General features: G+C 42.8%; 2 protein-coding genes across 3 annotated transcripts in view; one reads left to right on the top strand and one right to left on the bottom strand.

The window, feature by feature from the left end:
- LOC117763278 (GRAM domain-containing protein 2A-like) overlaps positions 1 to 13403 on the top strand; it is a 16643-nt gene extending 3240 nt beyond the window's left edge. Inside the window, exons 2-12 of the mRNA XM_034588269.1 lie at positions 1515 to 1625; positions 4805 to 4862; positions 7130 to 7202; positions 7365 to 7468; positions 8162 to 8260; positions 9609 to 9680; positions 10327 to 10386; positions 10964 to 11105; positions 11179 to 11272; positions 12019 to 12120; positions 12804 to 13403. Of these exons, the coding sequence (XP_034444160.1) occupies positions 1519 to 1625; positions 4805 to 4862; positions 7130 to 7202; positions 7365 to 7468; positions 8162 to 8260; positions 9609 to 9680; positions 10327 to 10386; positions 10964 to 11105; positions 11179 to 11272; positions 12019 to 12120; positions 12804 to 12852 (960 nt within the window). The 5' untranslated portion in view covers positions 1515 to 1518 and the 3' untranslated portion in view covers positions 12853 to 13403. The remainder of the gene's footprint in view (positions 1 to 1514; positions 1626 to 4804; positions 4863 to 7129; positions 7203 to 7364; positions 7469 to 8161; positions 8261 to 9608; positions 9681 to 10326; positions 10387 to 10963; positions 11106 to 11178; positions 11273 to 12018; positions 12121 to 12803) is intronic.
- Positions 13404 to 14941: 1538 nt separating this feature from the next.
- The window catches only part of prr5l (proline rich 5 like), a 14100-nt gene continuing 11541 nt past the window's right edge, over positions 14942 to 17500 (bottom strand). For both annotated transcript variants that reach the window (XM_034588268.1, XM_034588267.1), the window contains exon 9: positions 14942 to 15486. In XM_034588268.1, coding sequence (XP_034444159.1) covers positions 15119 to 15486 — 368 coding nt within the window. In that variant the 3' untranslated portion in view covers positions 14942 to 15118. The remainder of the gene's footprint in view (positions 15487 to 17500) is intronic.

Genomic DNA, 17500 nt, shown 5'->3' with positions numbered 1-17500 from the left:
CTCCAAGAATCAACCGTCAGCGTGGCGCCCCCTGCTGGTCAGTGAGCTGCTGCTCTGAAGCTTCGTGTTCAGCACCATCTTGATTTTTTGAAACCAGAAGTAACCATATTTGGAAGAGCGGGGGTGGAGCCTGACTGAGAGCTCGAGGACACGCCCACATGCTCCCATTGGATGGTACTAGCTGTCAATCACACTGTGGTATCCCCCCCCCCCCAACACATCCGGTGCTTTATGGTCTGTTTGACTCTAAATGATCATATTTCACTAAATGAACATCAGCTGTTTGAAGAAGACGTGAAACTAGAGACTGAGACAGAAACTGTGTGTGAGTCGTTAGAACAGTTGCTAGGCAACAGCAGCTGTGATGCTGATGTTATCATGACGATGTCTAGATGCCACAGAGGCTAATATTTAGCAAGCTAGCACGTGAGTAACGTAAATACATGACGATGCAAAGACATAATGACCGGAGGCGGAGAATTCTCACCTCAAGAGGGCGCTCATCTGAAGAGAGCATGAACACGAAGGCAACAACTGTTTTGTTATTGTTGTGATAGAGAGCGCCCCCTGGTGGCAGAAAGTTACACACTGTGTTCCTCAGCTGTGTGTGTGTGTGTGTGTGTCCCTGAGGCGTCCCCTGATTTAATCAGTGAGCTGAGATCCTCGGCGCCATGGAAACCAGGAGGACGGGAGCATATGTGTGGGAGGATCATGCCTGTCGCCATGGCAACTGTGCTTCATTCCTCACTCATATCTGCGCAGGTGGAACCAGGGACCTGCAGACGCAGCTTTGAGTTCCACATCGGACGGAGGAAATGTTTGTTACACAATAATCATAAAATATTATAAATAATAAAATGATAAAAGATGCTAAAAATAGAACAGACGTCCGCCTCCCTCTGGACAATGATCCAATCCCAGAACAGATCTCAGGTCACATGATGACGCCTCCGTCTGTTTTTACTTTCATCTCCTCGACGTCGACATTCAGTCGAGGAGCAAAAAAATCCTTTGATCCGTCCCCACTTCTTCATACCGTTGCCGTGGTAACAGAAGACAGGGCATCCTCGCTGCTCGAGTTCGACACGTGAGCGTTTCTCTGCAGCTCAGCTCAGTCCGACCAATCAGAGCGCTCCCTCATCCACACCTCCAGTATCTCCAACAGTACTACACTAATACCAGTACTACACTAATACCAGTACTGCAGCAACACAAGTACAGTGGGACAGTATTCACTTCAGTTAATCCAGAAACAACCTCACTTCTAATGAGTACCAGATACCAGACACACACTGCAGTTTTAAATCTAGAAACTCACTGTACTACACACTCTAGTATCTAGTACTCATTCTAGTACACACTTAAGTATTAAATCTAGTACTTATTGTAGTAGCACACACAGTATTTAGCAGGTGTCCCCGCCTCCATGACTCGACTCGATTGGCTGATGGAATGAACCATTTTATTTTTTTAGGGGTGACAGGTTTGTTTCTTCTTTCTCTTTGTTTCTTCAGGCCGATGATGATGATGATGTCGGAAAACTTGGAGCAGAGCGAAGACGTCCTTCCCCCCCATGAGCTGGAGCCCCCCAGGGAGGAGGACGGACACTGCCCCCTGCCCTTCAGGTGAGCAACTGCATCTTTAAGGTTAAAAAATCCGACTGAGGCGAGTTTTAAAATGGAAACGTAGAAAAATAAATAAATAAAAGCAACTGAAGTTACTGTTTTATCCTGAACAGTGTGTTGTGTAGCAGTTGTTTAGATTGTTGTGTATTTTCAGTATTTTCTTACATAAAGTCCAGACGTTAAAATCCTCATCTGAAAAGTAAGAGGAATAAAGAGTTATTTATTTTGTTGTTTCCACCAGAGACGGGTCACCACATTCCACCTCCTCCTAATCAGCTGCTCATTACTGTGTGTGTGTGTCTGTGTGTGTTTGTGTGTGTGTGTCTGTTTGTGTGTGTCTGGCAGCAGATGAAAGGACACGTGCAGCAGAGACAATACATAAAGAGGGAAAAGCCTCAGTGTCTCTCTCTGCTCTGTTATTCCTGTCACGTACAAAACAAGCTGGAGGATCAGAGGCTGTGTGTGTGTGTGTGTGTGTGTGTGTGTGTGTGTGTGCGTGTGTGTGTGTGTGTGTGTCTGCAGCATGTGCATTCAGCTCACGTTTCCAAGCAGCAGAGCTCAGAGAGAGAGGCTGATGGGAAGGACAACGTGTGTGTTTGTTTAAAGCCTTAATTCATTTCTCCTGACAGAGAATTGTGACACACACACAGACACACACACACACACACACACACACACACACACACACACACACACACACACACACACACACACACAGACTCGAGTCCACAGTTACGTTTTACTGAGTTTCGTAAAAGCTCAGAAAAGACGAGTCTCAGGAATCTTTCTCACGTTTGTTTCAGAACCTGAATATCAGATGTGAAAGTTCCTCAGACCAACGTGTGAGAAACTGTCCAACGTCAAGTGTCAGTTTTTAATTAATCATTAATATTGAGTCCATGGACGGAGACATGGAGTTTTATTATGTGTGAAATCATCATGATGTGATTGTGTCTCAGTTCACACTAATTGTTTTGAGTGCATTGTGTGTTCAAGTGTGTCAACAGGAAGTGAGTGATAAATCCCTGATGGTGAAACAACGCTCAGACATCTGAGTGTGAAAAGATGGACGCGGGCATTAGACGCCATCTTGGATACGTAGCGGAAGGGGACGGACCAAAAACGTAATTTTAAACTTGTGAAATTGTTTGTTAGCTCGGTCGCTAACGGGACAATATGCTCACACGGTTTATTAATGATGCATCTGTCACGCCCCCCCCCCCCCCCGTCCCCCGTCTCCTCCATGTTACCCTCAAGGTTCGGCTCCGTCGTCAGGGTGACGTGAGACAGGACGCGTCCGGACATCCGCCGTGAAAATACTCAAACCAATTAAAACAATAATTTCATTAAAATTATATAGAGTAACATTTGTAGAGTAGTGTAGCAGTGGACCTAATATTTTTAGTTACATTTTTTTATATAACATTTGATTTGATTTCACCCTCAACTCTGACGAACCAGAGTTTACTCGTGTGTGAACGCAGCTTGTTTCTCTGCTCCAGTTTCCCTATTCACACTGAATAATTAGTCCTTTATTGTGAGTGTGTGTGTGTGTGTGTGTGTGTGTGTGTGTGTGTGTGTGTGTGTGTGTGTGTGTGTGTCACTCTTGTAGACAATCCCTCCTTTCACACACTCCCTGAACTCCATGATGCAGTGAACCAAACTGAATCAGTGTCTGACGGTGGGAACGTTCAGTGTTCATAGAACCACAATCATCATTTATAACTTCAAAAGTTTGTGTCGGGACAACTTCAATATTATTAGTGACTGAGAAGAAAAGTTAAAGTAATATCGTTCTGATTAAAAAAATAAACTTACAGTCACTGATCATCTTTATATACAGTCACTGATGGTCTTTATATACAGTCACTGATCATCTTTATATACAGTCACTGATCCTCTTTATATACAGTCACTGATGGTCTTTATATACAGTCACTGATCATCTTTATATACAGTCACTGATCATCTTTATATACAGTCACTGATCCTCTTTATATACAGTCACTGATGGTCTTTATATACAGTCACTGATCATCTTTATATACAGTCACTGATCATCTTTATATACAGTCACTGATCCTCTTTATATACAGTCACTGATCATCTTTATATACAGTCACTGATCATCTTTATATACAGTCACTGATCCTCTTTATATACAGTCACTGATCATCTTTATATACAGTCACTGATCCTCTTTATATACAGTCACTGATCCTCTTTATATACAGTCACTGATCATCTTTATATACAGTCACTGATGGTCTTTATATACAGTCACTGATGGTCTTTATATACAGTCACTGATCATCTTTATATAAAGTCACTGATCATCTTTATATACAGTCACTGATCATCTTTATATACAGTCACTGATCATCTTTATATACAGTCACTGATCCTCTTTATATACAGTCACTGATGGTCTTTATATACAGTCACTGATCCTCTTTATATACAGTCAGTGATCCTCTTTATATACAGTCACTGATGGTCTTTATATACAGTCACTGATCCTCTTTATATACAGTCACTGATCATCTTTATATACAGTCACTGATCCTCTATATATACAGTCACTGATCCTCTTTATATACAGTCACTGATGGTCTTTATATACAGTCACTGATCCTCTTTATATACAGTCACTGATCCTCTATATATACAGTCACTGATCCTCTTTATATACAGTCACTGATCCTCTTTATATACAGTCACTGATGGTCTTTATATAAACAGATTACTAATAACTGAGCTGCTGGTAAATCGTCCCGTATTTGTCGGCTGTTTTTATTTTTGCATGAACTTCATGTTGATTTGCCTCCAGCTCTCGTGACTTCATTTACATGAGTGTGTGTGTGTGTGTGTGTGTGTGTGTGTGTGTGTGTGTACTTGATTTGTTAAACCAAATATCTCAAACCCTGTTAGAAGGTGGTTTAACACCTTGTTGCTGTAAATTGTCCAAAAGTTAATGAAAGTTTAAATAAACCTGTTACAACATTTAAACTTTTGATTAACAATTCAAAACTCAAACATTCGTGAGTGACTGTGAATCTGCAGCTCCACTGTTAGACGACGTGTGGTCACTTCCTGTCACATGACTCCTGATGACACCAACTTACAGCTGATGATGATGTCATGTGATGTCATGTGATGTCATGTGATGTGTCCCACAGGCTGCAGCTGATCGATGACCTGACGTATGAAGACGTGAAGAAGTGCTACAGAGGATCAGTGAGTCCCACAGGTCACACACAGGTCACACACAGGTCACACACACACACACAGGTCACACACAGGTCACACACAGGTCACACACAGGTCACACACACACACACAGGTCACACACACACACACAGGTCACACACAGGTCACACACACACACACAGGTCACACACAGGTCACACACACAGGTCACACACACACACACAGGTCACACACAGGTCACACACAGGTCACACACAGGTCACACACACACACAGGTCACACACACACACACAGGTCACACACAGGTCACACACAGGTCACACACACACAGGTCACACACACACACACAGGTCACACACACACACACAGGTCACACAGGTCACACACAGGTCACACACAGGTCACACACACACACACACAGGTCACACACACACACACAGGTCACACACAGGTCACACACACACACACAGGTCACACACACAGGTCACACACACACACACAGGTCACACACACACACACACACACACACACACACAGGTCACACACAGGTCACACACAGGTCACACACACACACACAGGTCACACACACAGGTCACACACACACACACAGGTCACACACACAGGTCACACACACACACACAGGTCACACACAGGTCACACACACAGGTCACACACACACAGGTCACACACACACACACAGGTCACACACAGGTCACACACACAGGTCACACACACACACACAGGTCACACACAGGTCACACACACACACACACAGGTCACACACACACACAGGTCACACACAGGTCACACACACACAGGTCACACACACACACAGGTCACACACACACTTTGGATCTAATGAAAGTTACAGAACATACAAAGAACACATGCAGTTGTGTGTTTCCGTGTGTTTTACCTGGACTGGGTAGAAGATGGCCTGCAGGGTGGGGAGCGTCTCTGTGAAGAATGTGTGTGTGTGTGTGTGTGTGTGTGTGTGTGTGTGTGTGTGTGAACAGTAAATCAACACGTATCAGTACGAGAGTGATTGACACTTTAAGAGTTTTGGGACAATGGAGGAAACTTTTTGTTTGTGTGACACTTTTAGTTCATTAAAAACATTTAATCATCTTATAAAATCCAACACTTCCACATTTTCTGCTTTAGTTCACATCTGTCAAACTAAAATTACTTTATTATCCTTCATTATTTATTATTATATGATTATTGTTTCATGAGCTTTATCTCTATGATATTTCATTTGGAAGAGAGAAACCACCTCCGCAGTTTAATTGGTGAATTACACGTTGAAAGCAGCTTCAGGAGCTTCAGCTTGTATTTGCTGTTGTTTTGAGTCTTTGTTCCTTCAGACAGGAAACAGGAAGTCAGCGTCTGGTTCTCAGAGAGCAGACGTGCAGGTGCACAGTTTGTTTCATGTCGAACTTCAGGATCCAAACTCAAACATCCCAGAAAGAAGCTGCGTAGTTTGACTTGATCAGATCTTTTCCTTCAATCTTAGTTTGCCAGAGCTCCAGGTGACATGAAACCTCTTGAATGAAACAGCAGCACATTCTGAATTGATTGATTGATTCATTGACTGATTGTAGCTGCTCTGTAGTTTATTGTTAAGAAGCAATAATTAGAAAATACTAGAAGCAGACAGAAGTCATTTTCTACTTATTATTATTGTCATTGTTGTTATTATTTGTATTCAGCTCAGCTCGGAGACGTCCTGTGTCGGTCAAACACTGCTTCAGCATGTCAACAAACTCATGAAGAAGAACACAACTATATTAATGTGCTTTAATTGGCCAGATCACAAATATGCTGCTTTCGTTGTTTAAGGAAGAAACTCTCCTGAAGTGCGTCAGTGTTGGAAAAAGGAAATCAATATTCTGTTAAAGTTTACCTGTTACTATTTTTATAGATGAATGAACTCAGTTAATAATAATAATGAAAACACTAATAAAAGGTCCATTTTCTGGAGCTCCTCGGGCTGCTGGGACAAATAAAACTGAATCATCTGCATAGAAGCTGACATTAGTTTTTATACATGTGCAATGTAAATCTTAACGGATCCAGAATAGATCTCTGGTGCACACCAGCAACAACAGTTTGGTTTACTTTATTAATATCTATTCCAATCATATCAGTGCTACACGTCTGGATACATGTTATTATACATGTTATTATACATGTTATTATACATGTTATTATACATGTTATTATACATGTTATTATACATGTTCTCACATGATTACAGAAACATAAATGATTGATTGTGTTTGTTTCCACAGACGGTCAGCAAATACAACTCTCAGTACCACAAACTGTTCCAGACTGTTCCTCAAGAGGAGATCCTGATGAAAGGTCCACACTGTGTCTCCAGATCTCCATGGAAACATTTTGATTCAAGATTCAGTCCAGCTTACCTGTCTTCTTCTTCTTCTTCTTCTTCTTCTTCTTCTTCTTCTTCTTCCTCCTCCTCCTCCTCCTCCTCCTCCTCCTCCTCTTCTTCTTCTTCTCCTGCAGTGTACTCGTGTGCGTTGTTGAGGGACATCCTGTTGCAGGGGCGACTGTACATCTCCAGAAACTGGTTGTGTTTCTATGCGAACCTGTTTGGTAAAGACATCAAGGTGAGTGAAGACATTTTCAGTTCATCTCTCGTTCTTCGTCCTCACGGAGTCAGAGGAGTTTCTCTCTTGTGATTGGTCAACCATCAGAAGTGTTCCACCTCGTACCCAGAGCTTGTTTCATGTGACACATTGTGTTACAGATAAATGTGTTCCCCTTATCACAGACTTCTCACACAAAGAAACTATTACTAACACAAACTAAACCTAACATGGACACATTCCATCTTAGAGTCTGAAGACAAGAACAAAAACATTTCCTGTAGAAACCGTGTTGGCTGAATTATTGATGCAGGATCATAAAGTCTCATGTGATCTCGTCCTCAAGTCAGAGTCGAGTAGTAATCAGCTCTGAGATCATGAGTCCAGAGAGAAATGGTAAATGACCAGAACACGTACACACATGATCCCTGTACACACATGTACACACATGTACACACATGATCCCTGTACACACATGTACACACATGATCCCTGTACACACATGTACACATATGATCTATGTACACACATGTACACACATGATCCCTGTACACACATGTACACACATGTACACACATGTACACACATGTATATGAGTCCTCTCAGTCCTGTATGTGTGTGTCTGGTCCAGATATTTGTTGGTTCAGGTGAAAGGTTAAAGGTCAGTGGGTCAAAGTGGCTTGTTTTCTGAACGGCTGTGTTGTGCTCCTGCAGGTTTGTATCCCCGTGGTGTCGGTTCGTCTGGTGAAGAAGCACAAAACCGCCGGCCTGGTGCCGAACGGACTCGCCATCACCATGGACACTGGACAGAAGGTAACAGGAGCCAGGACCATAAAGTCAGAGGGTCGTGAACAAGTTATTTCCTCCAAACATCTGTTATTATCTAACGTTACCAACACGTTATCAGATGTTTGATAAATCAGAGCTGAGGGGGTGGAGACACATGAGGAGCTCATTTACATATTTATAGATCAGCGAATACTAAAGTGTTTAGATACAACCGAGAATTACAAGCACAAAAAAACTTCTCTATATAATTTAGATGCTCAGATGTGAGATTAAGATTTTAAAGTTTGAGGTTTGATTTTATAAATGTAAGAAAGTAACTGTACACTGACCTGTTCTGTCTGTCTGTCTGTCTGTCTGTCTGTCTGTTCGTCCTTCTGTCTGTCTGTCTGTCTGTCTGTCTGTCTGTCTGTTCGTCCTTCTGTCTGTCTGTCTGTCTGTCTGTCTGTCTGTTCGTCCTTCTGTCTGTCTGTCTGTCTGTCTGTCTGTCTGTCTGTCTGTCTGTTCGTCCTTCTGTCTGTCTGTCTGTCTGTCTGTCTGTCTGTCTGTTCGTCCTTCTGTCTGTCTGTCTGTCTGTCTGTCTGTCTGTCTGTTCGTCCTTCTGTCTGTGTGTCTGTGTGTCTGTGTGTCTGTCTGTCTGTCTGTCTGTCTGTGTGTCTGTCTGTCTGTCTGTCTGTCTGTCTGTTCGTCCTTCTGTCTGTCTGTCTGTCTGTCTGTCTGTCTGTTCGTCCTTCTGTCTGTGTGTCTGTGTGTCTGTGTGTCTGTCTGTCTGTCTGTCTGTGTGTCTGTCTGTCTGTCTGTCTGTCTGTCTGTCTGTCTGTTCGTCCTTCTGTCTGTCTGTCTGTCTGTCTGTCTGTTCGTCCTTCTGTCTGTGTGTCTGTGTGTCTGTGTGTCTGTCTGTCTGTGTGTCTGTCTGTCTGTGTGTCTGTCTGTCTGTCTGTCTGTCTGTCTGTCTGTCTGTCTGTCTGTGTGTCTGTCTGTCTGTCTGTCTGTCTGTCTGTTCGTCCTTCTGTCTGTCTGTGTGTCTGTCTGTCTGTGTGTCTGTCTGTCTGTGTGTCTGTCTGTCTGTCTGTCTGTCTGTCTGTCTGTCTGTCTGTCTGTCTGTGTGTCTGTTCGTCCTTCTGTCTGTCTGTCTGTCTGTCTGTCTGTCTGTTCGTCCTTCTGTCTGTCTGTCTGTCTGTTCGTCCTTCTGTCCTTCTGTCTGTCTGTCTGTCTGTTCGTCCTTCTGTCTGTTCGTCCTTCTGTCTGTCTGTCTGTCTGTCTGTCTGTCTGTTCGTCCTTCTGTCTGTGTGTCTGTCTGTCTGTCTGTCTGTCTGTCTGTCTGTCTGTCTGTCTGTGTGTCTGTTCGTCCTTCTGTCTGTCTGTCTGTCTGCAGTATGTGTTTGTGTCCCTGCTGTCCAGAGACAGTGTCTATGACGTCTTGCGGAGGATCTGCACTCATCTGCAGGTTAGTAAGGATGAAACTTTCAGTACAGACAGACACAGTACAGACAGACAGACGTCACAGTACAGACAGACAGATGTCACAGTACAGACAGTCAGACGTCACAGTACAGACAGACAGACGTCACATTACAGACAGACAGACGTCACATTACAGACAGACAGACGTCACAGTACAGACAGACAGACGTCACAGACAGATGTCACAGTACAGACAGACAGGCGTCACAGTACAGACAGACAGACGTCACAGTACAGACAGACAGACGTCACAGACAGACGTCACAGTACAGACAGACAGACGTCACATTACAGACAGACAGGCGTCACAGTACAGACAGACAGACGTCACAGTACAGACAGACAGACGTCACAGTACAGACAGACAGACGTCACAGTACAGACAGACAGACGTCACAGTACAGACAGTGTTTTTTATTAATGTATTAATAATTTACAGAACATCCTCATGACTCCAGTTTGATGGCGTCTGACTGTTGGTGTGTGTGTGTGTGTGTGTTTCTCTCTTTGTGTGTTTGTGTGTGTGTTTCTCTCTTTGTGTGTGTGTGTGTGTTGGTCTCCTTGTGTGTGTGTGTGTGTGTGTGTGTGTGTGTGTGTGTTGGTCTCTTTGTGTGTTTGTGTGTCTGCAGGTGAACGGGAAGAGTCTGAGTGTGAAACTGTTCCTGGAGGAGCCCAGTTCTCTGTCAATGGTAACAATATTCATTCATAAACACTTTTATCAGACATCACTTATTTTGAAGCAGCTTTCACCAACTTTTTTTTAAGTTCAAATGAAAAATCAATGAAATATTAACAATAATATGAATTTACAAATAAAAAGATCAAATAAAGATGAGATGAGTTAATCATCAGTATTTTACAACCTAGCAAAAGTGATGTGATGAGTTAAAGATCAAATGAAGACGAGAAAGTCACAAAACCGAACATAAAAGATTCAAAAGATTCTCATTTTTTAAAGTTTGTTTTTAACGACATAAAAACCTTCTGTCGATCTCCTGGATTCAGTTCCTAGTTTTACATTTACCTTCATATAAACTGATGCAGGTGATGATTGACAGGTGATGATTGACAGGTGATGATTGACAGGTGATGATTGACAGGTGATGACAGATAAAACGACTCAGTAGCTGCAGCAGCCAACACTGTTTTCATTTCTCTTATATTTCACTGTGAATTGCGACATAACCGATTTCTTTGGTACCGATTCGCTTCACTCCTTTAGAGAGATGTAATATCTGAGTTAGAATCCATGTGTGTCTCTGTCAGGACGAGTTTCCAGAGGTGTTGAAGTGGAGGAGGAAACCGTCGCTCCCCGCCGTCTCCTCGTCCCTCCCAGACCTGCTGGGAAGCTCCTCCCCCAGCCTCGTGGCCGACACGCCCTTCAGCACGCACACGCTCACGCTGACCGGTAGGTAGGCCCGCCCACCTGTCAATCAGAAGTGTTGCAGACAGTGAGATGTATTGTCCTCTGGTTTGTGTAGACAGCAGCCTGGAGACCGAGAAGATCCTGCTGACAGAACCGGTACCTGAACTGGGCCACATGGAGTACCAGCTGCTCAAAGTCTTCATCCTGCTGTGAGTCCCTGAACGCACCACAATCCTCCAGAAGATACACAACACGGCCCCACAAAATCATTTCATCTGTAGAGGCACAAACATTCACTCTGAATCGAAGTGGTCATGGTTAGATGCTGAATCCACAGGAAACAGATGCGTGTGTTAACAATGTTAACCACAGCATCAGTGTCAGTTGTGTTACGAGTCAGTCGCTCCAGTTTATTATTTATTGTGTTGTTGGTCAGTGCTGCCTCCTGCAGGTCGTTGTTCAGGTTGCAGCAGGTCCACAGCCACTCAACTCTCATTGAAACACGTTCTGTTCCCTCTCGATACGAGAAGGTTTGTTATCCAGGTTCGGATGAACAGTGACGAGGAAACGAGTTCACTGTGGAAAAACACTTTCACTTTTATACAATTTTCAGATTCTTTACTTCAGTACGTGAACTAATACAACAACTTTAAATACCTCACAACGAGTAAAAGTACATCGGTATCATCAGCAGAAGATTCCTAAGTCATTCTCTGAAAAATCTAAAAATATTTATTATACAAACGAGTAAAATTTGATCTGATTGAAAAATATCTGTAAAGGAAATAATGAGATAGAAGATGAATAAGACAAAGAAACTTTTTATTCTCCTAATATTACATCTTTTCCTTCCAATATTCCTGTAACGTGACTTTCTTTTAAATTAAGTTACAACTTCCTTCAGTGCTCTGGTGAAGTTTTCTCTGACTGTGAGTTCCCTGTGATTGTGTCTCAGTGTCTTCCTGCTGGTCCTCTCCTCCTGTTATCTGGCCTTCAGAGTTTGTCGTCTGGAGCAGCAGCTCAGTTTCCTGAGCAGCCAGCCGACGCCGAGGGAAAGGTACACACGCGTTATCAAATTCAATCTGTCACTTTATCGTTTAGAATATTAGGACATTTCCATCATTTGTTCATGACTTTTCTCGATTGTATACGTTTACCGTTCGATTACTTACTGCTACATTGAAAACGTGCTACGCTCAGTCATAGTATCCGAGGGCTGGGTCAGAACCTGCAGCTTCGACAGGACGGCTCCGCTCACTGTGACGTGTTTAGTGATATTTACTATCTGTATGAACGAGGGAGCAAAATATCCTGAAACTGACACAAATTTAATCTAATTATATCAATAAAATCTGTAGTTTGAGTGTGACCCTGCGGAGTCCGACCGACGGGAATGAAACAAACTCCTGAACTAAACTGTTGTTACAATTACATCTCTAGTGTAAAGTGTGTCAATAAATATGGGACTGACACGAGGAGATTAAAAACATCTCGTCCTCTCTGCAGAGAAATAAATAGATCTGAATTGGAATCAAACTTATAACACGTCATTTGAGTTGTGAAGCCTTCAGCCAATCAGAGCAGAGTCGTCACAGAGGAGGTTCCGTGCTGCAGCCGGAGAACATGTCTGCTCCCGCCCTGTTTCTACCCATCATGCATCACGTTACGCCAGCGCTGTGCAGAGACACATGAAGTCAAACACAGCCGAGAGATTAACAAACTGGTTTTCACTGTTTCCAGGTGTGGAGAGGTGCCCTGTTGGCTGGCCAATCAGAGGACAGGGACCTGACACCGAAGCCAATCAAAATGAAGTAAAATCTGCACTTACATAGACTTGCCATTAGGGGGTGACGGCGAGAGGAGACGGACGAGTGGAGCAGCCGTCAGCGGCTGACCTGTGACCCCGCCGTGACCTGGTTACCATAGAGACGTCACAGTAGTCAACCAGTAGACTGACCTCTGACCTCTGAGGCCGTGTGTGTTTACGTGAACATGTGGAGAAGAAATAACCAGAGACTGAAAACGTCAGCAACTCTCACTGATGAAGAATCGGTTTAAATGACGGAGCTGAAGCGTTTCTCCTCGTGTTTCTCCTCGTGTTTCTCCTCGTGTTTTCCATCGAGCTCCTGAACGTCACACGACTCAGGACGATGTGCACACGACTGGATTTGAAGCTCTGTGATTGGATGTTTGCTGGTTTTGAAGCTCTGTGATTGGATGTTTGCTGGTTGCTGTAAGAAAAAAAGTTGAAAAATCTGTTGCTGTATTTTTTAACATAGGCTGTAATTTAATTTGAATCAGGTTCTTAATAAAACACTCGCTGTGGTGGAAGAAGAAATCCGATCATTTACTGTAGTAAAAGTACCACGGCAGCAAAGTAAAAATACCCCATTACAAGTACTCGAGTACTACCAGCAGGTATGAGCAGCGGTCTGGTGTCATATGATCATATATGATATCATGTTCGTTATGACATCATGTTCGTTATGACATCATGTTCGTCATGATTCAGCTGCTGCAGGCGGAGCTGCAGGTTTACACGTCCGTGCAGCTTATATACAGTTTAATGTTGTAACATACAGATTTATATACAGTTAAATAAAGGTATATATTAAGTTTAAGTAAAGATTCATATAAAAATAAAGTTTATGTATTATATAATATGATTATTTATTACTATTATCACAGTGCTAATAACACCTGTAGTTTTAAAGGTCGGTGTCGTTCACACAGTTTCACATTTAAAAAACGTTAATAAAACCTTTTAAACATTACTTCTTTTTTTTTTCCAGAGTGAACAGCAGGTGGCGCTGACAGTTTAAATGTAACCAGAGAGCAGAGGTGACCAAGCAGAACAGGAAACAGAACATCCTGGTTCTGTCAAACAGGAAGTCAGGTTTGGGACACTGGGACAGATTCCTGAGTCCGAGACGAGACGCCTTGGAAACTGTTTACTACAGAACACAAAGTTATTTTTACTAGAAATAATAATAATAATATCACTTTAAGAAAGATCATTTTTTTAGATTTATCAGTTTGACTGACTTTGAAGTCAGAGTTCAAAAACACCACCAGGGGGCAGCGGAGCAGCTGATTTGTGTCTGAACGTTGCTCAGGTTCCAGATGTAATCTGATTACCTCGGACAAGCTTCAAGTGGAGGGATTAGATCTGAACTGTGACCTGACCAGTCGGTGTGTGGCTTTAAGGTCAAAGGTCAGGCGGTTTAATCCAGAGTCACCTGATGATCATCACGTTTCCATGAGTTTCACATGTAAACGTTCGGAGACACTTTCCTGACTCCATGTTGGTGCAGTGACAGACAATAGATCTGAATATTAGACGGTCTAATCTTTTTCTGTGGCGCCCCCATCAGGCCAAAGTTCAATTTACAGCTCAAATGTAAACATCTGGGTCAACAAACAAAACTTTCGGAATGTAACAAAGTACATTTACTCGATTACTCTACATGTGTAGTTTTGAGGTTCTTTAATTGAATCCATCAGACGTCACTACATTTACCTCACGGCTGTAAATATACGTTTTAAATAAATAAATACAGATTAAACTTCCTGTAATAAAAGATTTAGACTGAACCTGGAGCAGCTACAGCGATACAGAGCCACTCGTTTCTAACACAGACTGTAAATAAAGACGACGACACGTCTCCACTTCCTCCAGAAATGAAACTAAAATATCTCAGACACAAACGCTGCCATCTTGTGGTGGTGACGTCATCTCGGTAGAGTCTGTGCAGGAGGAGTCGAGGCAGAGCGACAGAAACAGGTGAGTGACAACGGAAGCAGACAATGTCGCTCACTTTCGTTTGTGCTCCAGTCGAACTTCATCTCGTTAAATAATCCTCTTCAATCAGACAGAACAGAGTTTAATTCATGATCTTTATTATTCAGAGGTTTGTAAAACAGGTCGAGAGTCTGACCCTGGATCAGTTTCAGAGGAGCGACACAACAAGTTCCTCCTTCCTGTTTCCTGCTCCGTGGTTTCTTCCCAATCCTTTGTCTTTCCATTCATATAATGTCTGGCTGTGATTGGTCCGTTAGCTGTCAGGAAGGCAGATAACTCCGCCCCTCGGAGACTCCACCATGTCTGGTTGGCTGGAGAAGGGCCTGGGACTCATCGGCCCGCCCCCTACCAAAAACCTCACACCACCGGCCCCACCCCCCACCCCGTTGTTCCTGCCTGTTCCGGCGTGTATCCTGCCTGAGGCCGACAGCAGCCGCACGTCTGAGTGTGCGTTGGCCACCGTATGGCGCCGCACGCCTCCGACCTTCTCCAGGTAGGCTTCGCCCTCCTGCTCCACCAGAGGGGCCAGAGACGACGAGTCGGAGGAGCTGTGATGCTGAGAGATGGTGATCTCTGGCTGGTCGCCTAGCAACGACCCCGACAACCGCAGGTGACGGGACTCTGGATGAGGAGAGACAGGAAGTGAGCGAGCAGAGGAAACGACCACGAACTGAAAGATCAAACGTCCGATCAGGCAGAAAACAACACAAACTTTCCCACCTGATACCGATCAGATACCGATCAGATCAGATCCGATACCGATCAGATCCGATCAGATACCGATCAGATACCGATCAGATACCGATCAGATCCGATCAGATACCGATCAGATCCGATCAGATACCGATATCGATCACGTACTTTACTGACTTGAAACTAGAGACTGAGACATAAACTCCTGAATGTTTCCTGACGTTATAAAGTGAGAAGTCACTTTCTATAGACTCTATAGAAACTACCAGTGGAGTCGCCCCCTGGTGGGGTCACAATATAAATATATTTCTCATGAATATCTCATGAATATTAACATTATTAGAAGTTTTCTTTCAGTGTATTAAATGTTTCTATGATGCTTGTTAATAAAGTGAGGGGTTGTCAGAGCAGCCTTTTCCTGATTGGCTCTCGTCAATAAATCTGTCCAATCGGACAAACAGACTAAATAAAGATGGACGACATCACAGCTCCTCTGGAGTGAAGCCCAATCATTTCAATCCCCCCCTGGTGGCTGGCTGCAGTAAAACCCCTCCTCCTCCATATTAGCAGATGGGACATGGACCAAACCAAAAAAAAGAAATCAAAGTGGAAGTTTCCACGGTACAGTTTCATTTTCTTTCTCTCTCTATTCTCTTCTTCCGTCAATGATCTGAATGTCTTTTAATTTATTATCTAGGGCAGCAGGGCTTCATCTGATTGGTCAAATATATTGACCATTAAATGCGCAGAACACCATCATGTATATTGCGCATGTTGATATCGCGATGGCGATAGATTTTCACCTCCCAGCGGAAGGGATTTAAACATTACTGCAGAGCCACACCCCCTGACCTTTGACCTCTGAAAACGCCACCCAGCTGCTGATGTCATCAGGATCATAAACATGATCTCAAACAGGTTTAGAGTAGTATCTGTACTATCAGTACTATCAGTAGTATCAGTAGTATCTGTACTATCAGTAGTATCTGTACTATCTGTAGTATCTGTACTATCTGTACTATCAGTAGTATCAGTACTATCTGTAGTATCTGTACTATCTGTAGTATCAGTAGTATCTGTACTATCTGTAGTATCAGTAGTATCTGTACTATCAGTAGTATCTGTACTATCTGTAGTATCAGTAGTATCTGTACTATCAGTAGTATCTGTACTATCTGTAGTATCAGTAGTATCTGTAGTATCTGTACTATCTGTAGTATCTGTAGTATCTGTACTATCAGTAGTATCTGTAGTATCTGTACTATCTGTAGTATCTGTACTATCAGTAGTATCTGTACTATCTGTAGTATCAGTATTATCTGTACTATCAGTAGTATCTGTACTATCTGTAGTATCAGTAGTATCTGTACTATCTGTAGTATCTGTAGTATCTGTACTATCTGTACTATCTGTAGTATCTGTACTATCTGTAGTATCTGTACTATCTGTAGTATCTGTAGTATCTGTACTATCAGTAGTATCTGTACTATCTGTAGTATCTGTAGTATCAGTAGTATCTGTACTATCTGTAGTATCTGTAGTATCTGTACTATCTGTAGTATCTGTAGTATCTGTACTATCTGTAGTATCTGTAGTATCAGTAGTATCTGTACTATCAGTAGTATCTGTACTATCTGTAGTATCAGTAGTATCTGTACTATCTGTAGTATCTGTACTATCTGTAGTATCAGTACTATCTGTAGTATCTGTACTATCTGTACTATCTGTAGTATCTGTAGTATCTGTACTATCTGTAGTATCTGTAGTATCTGTACTATCTGTAGTATCTGTACTATCTGTAGTATCAGTAGTATCTGTACTATCAGTAGTATCTGTACTATCTGTACTATCTGTAGTATCTGTACTATCTGTAGTATCTGTACTATCTGTAGTATCAGTAGTATCAGTAGTATCTGTACTATCTGTACTATCTGTAGTATCT

The sequence above is a fragment of the Hippoglossus hippoglossus genome, chromosome 6, assembly GCF_009819705.1.
Source record: "Hippoglossus hippoglossus isolate fHipHip1 chromosome 6, fHipHip1.pri, whole genome shotgun sequence".
NCBI lineage: Eukaryota > Metazoa > Chordata > Actinopteri > Pleuronectiformes > Pleuronectidae > Hippoglossus > Hippoglossus hippoglossus.
This window is presented reverse-complemented; position numbering and strand designations above follow the sequence as displayed.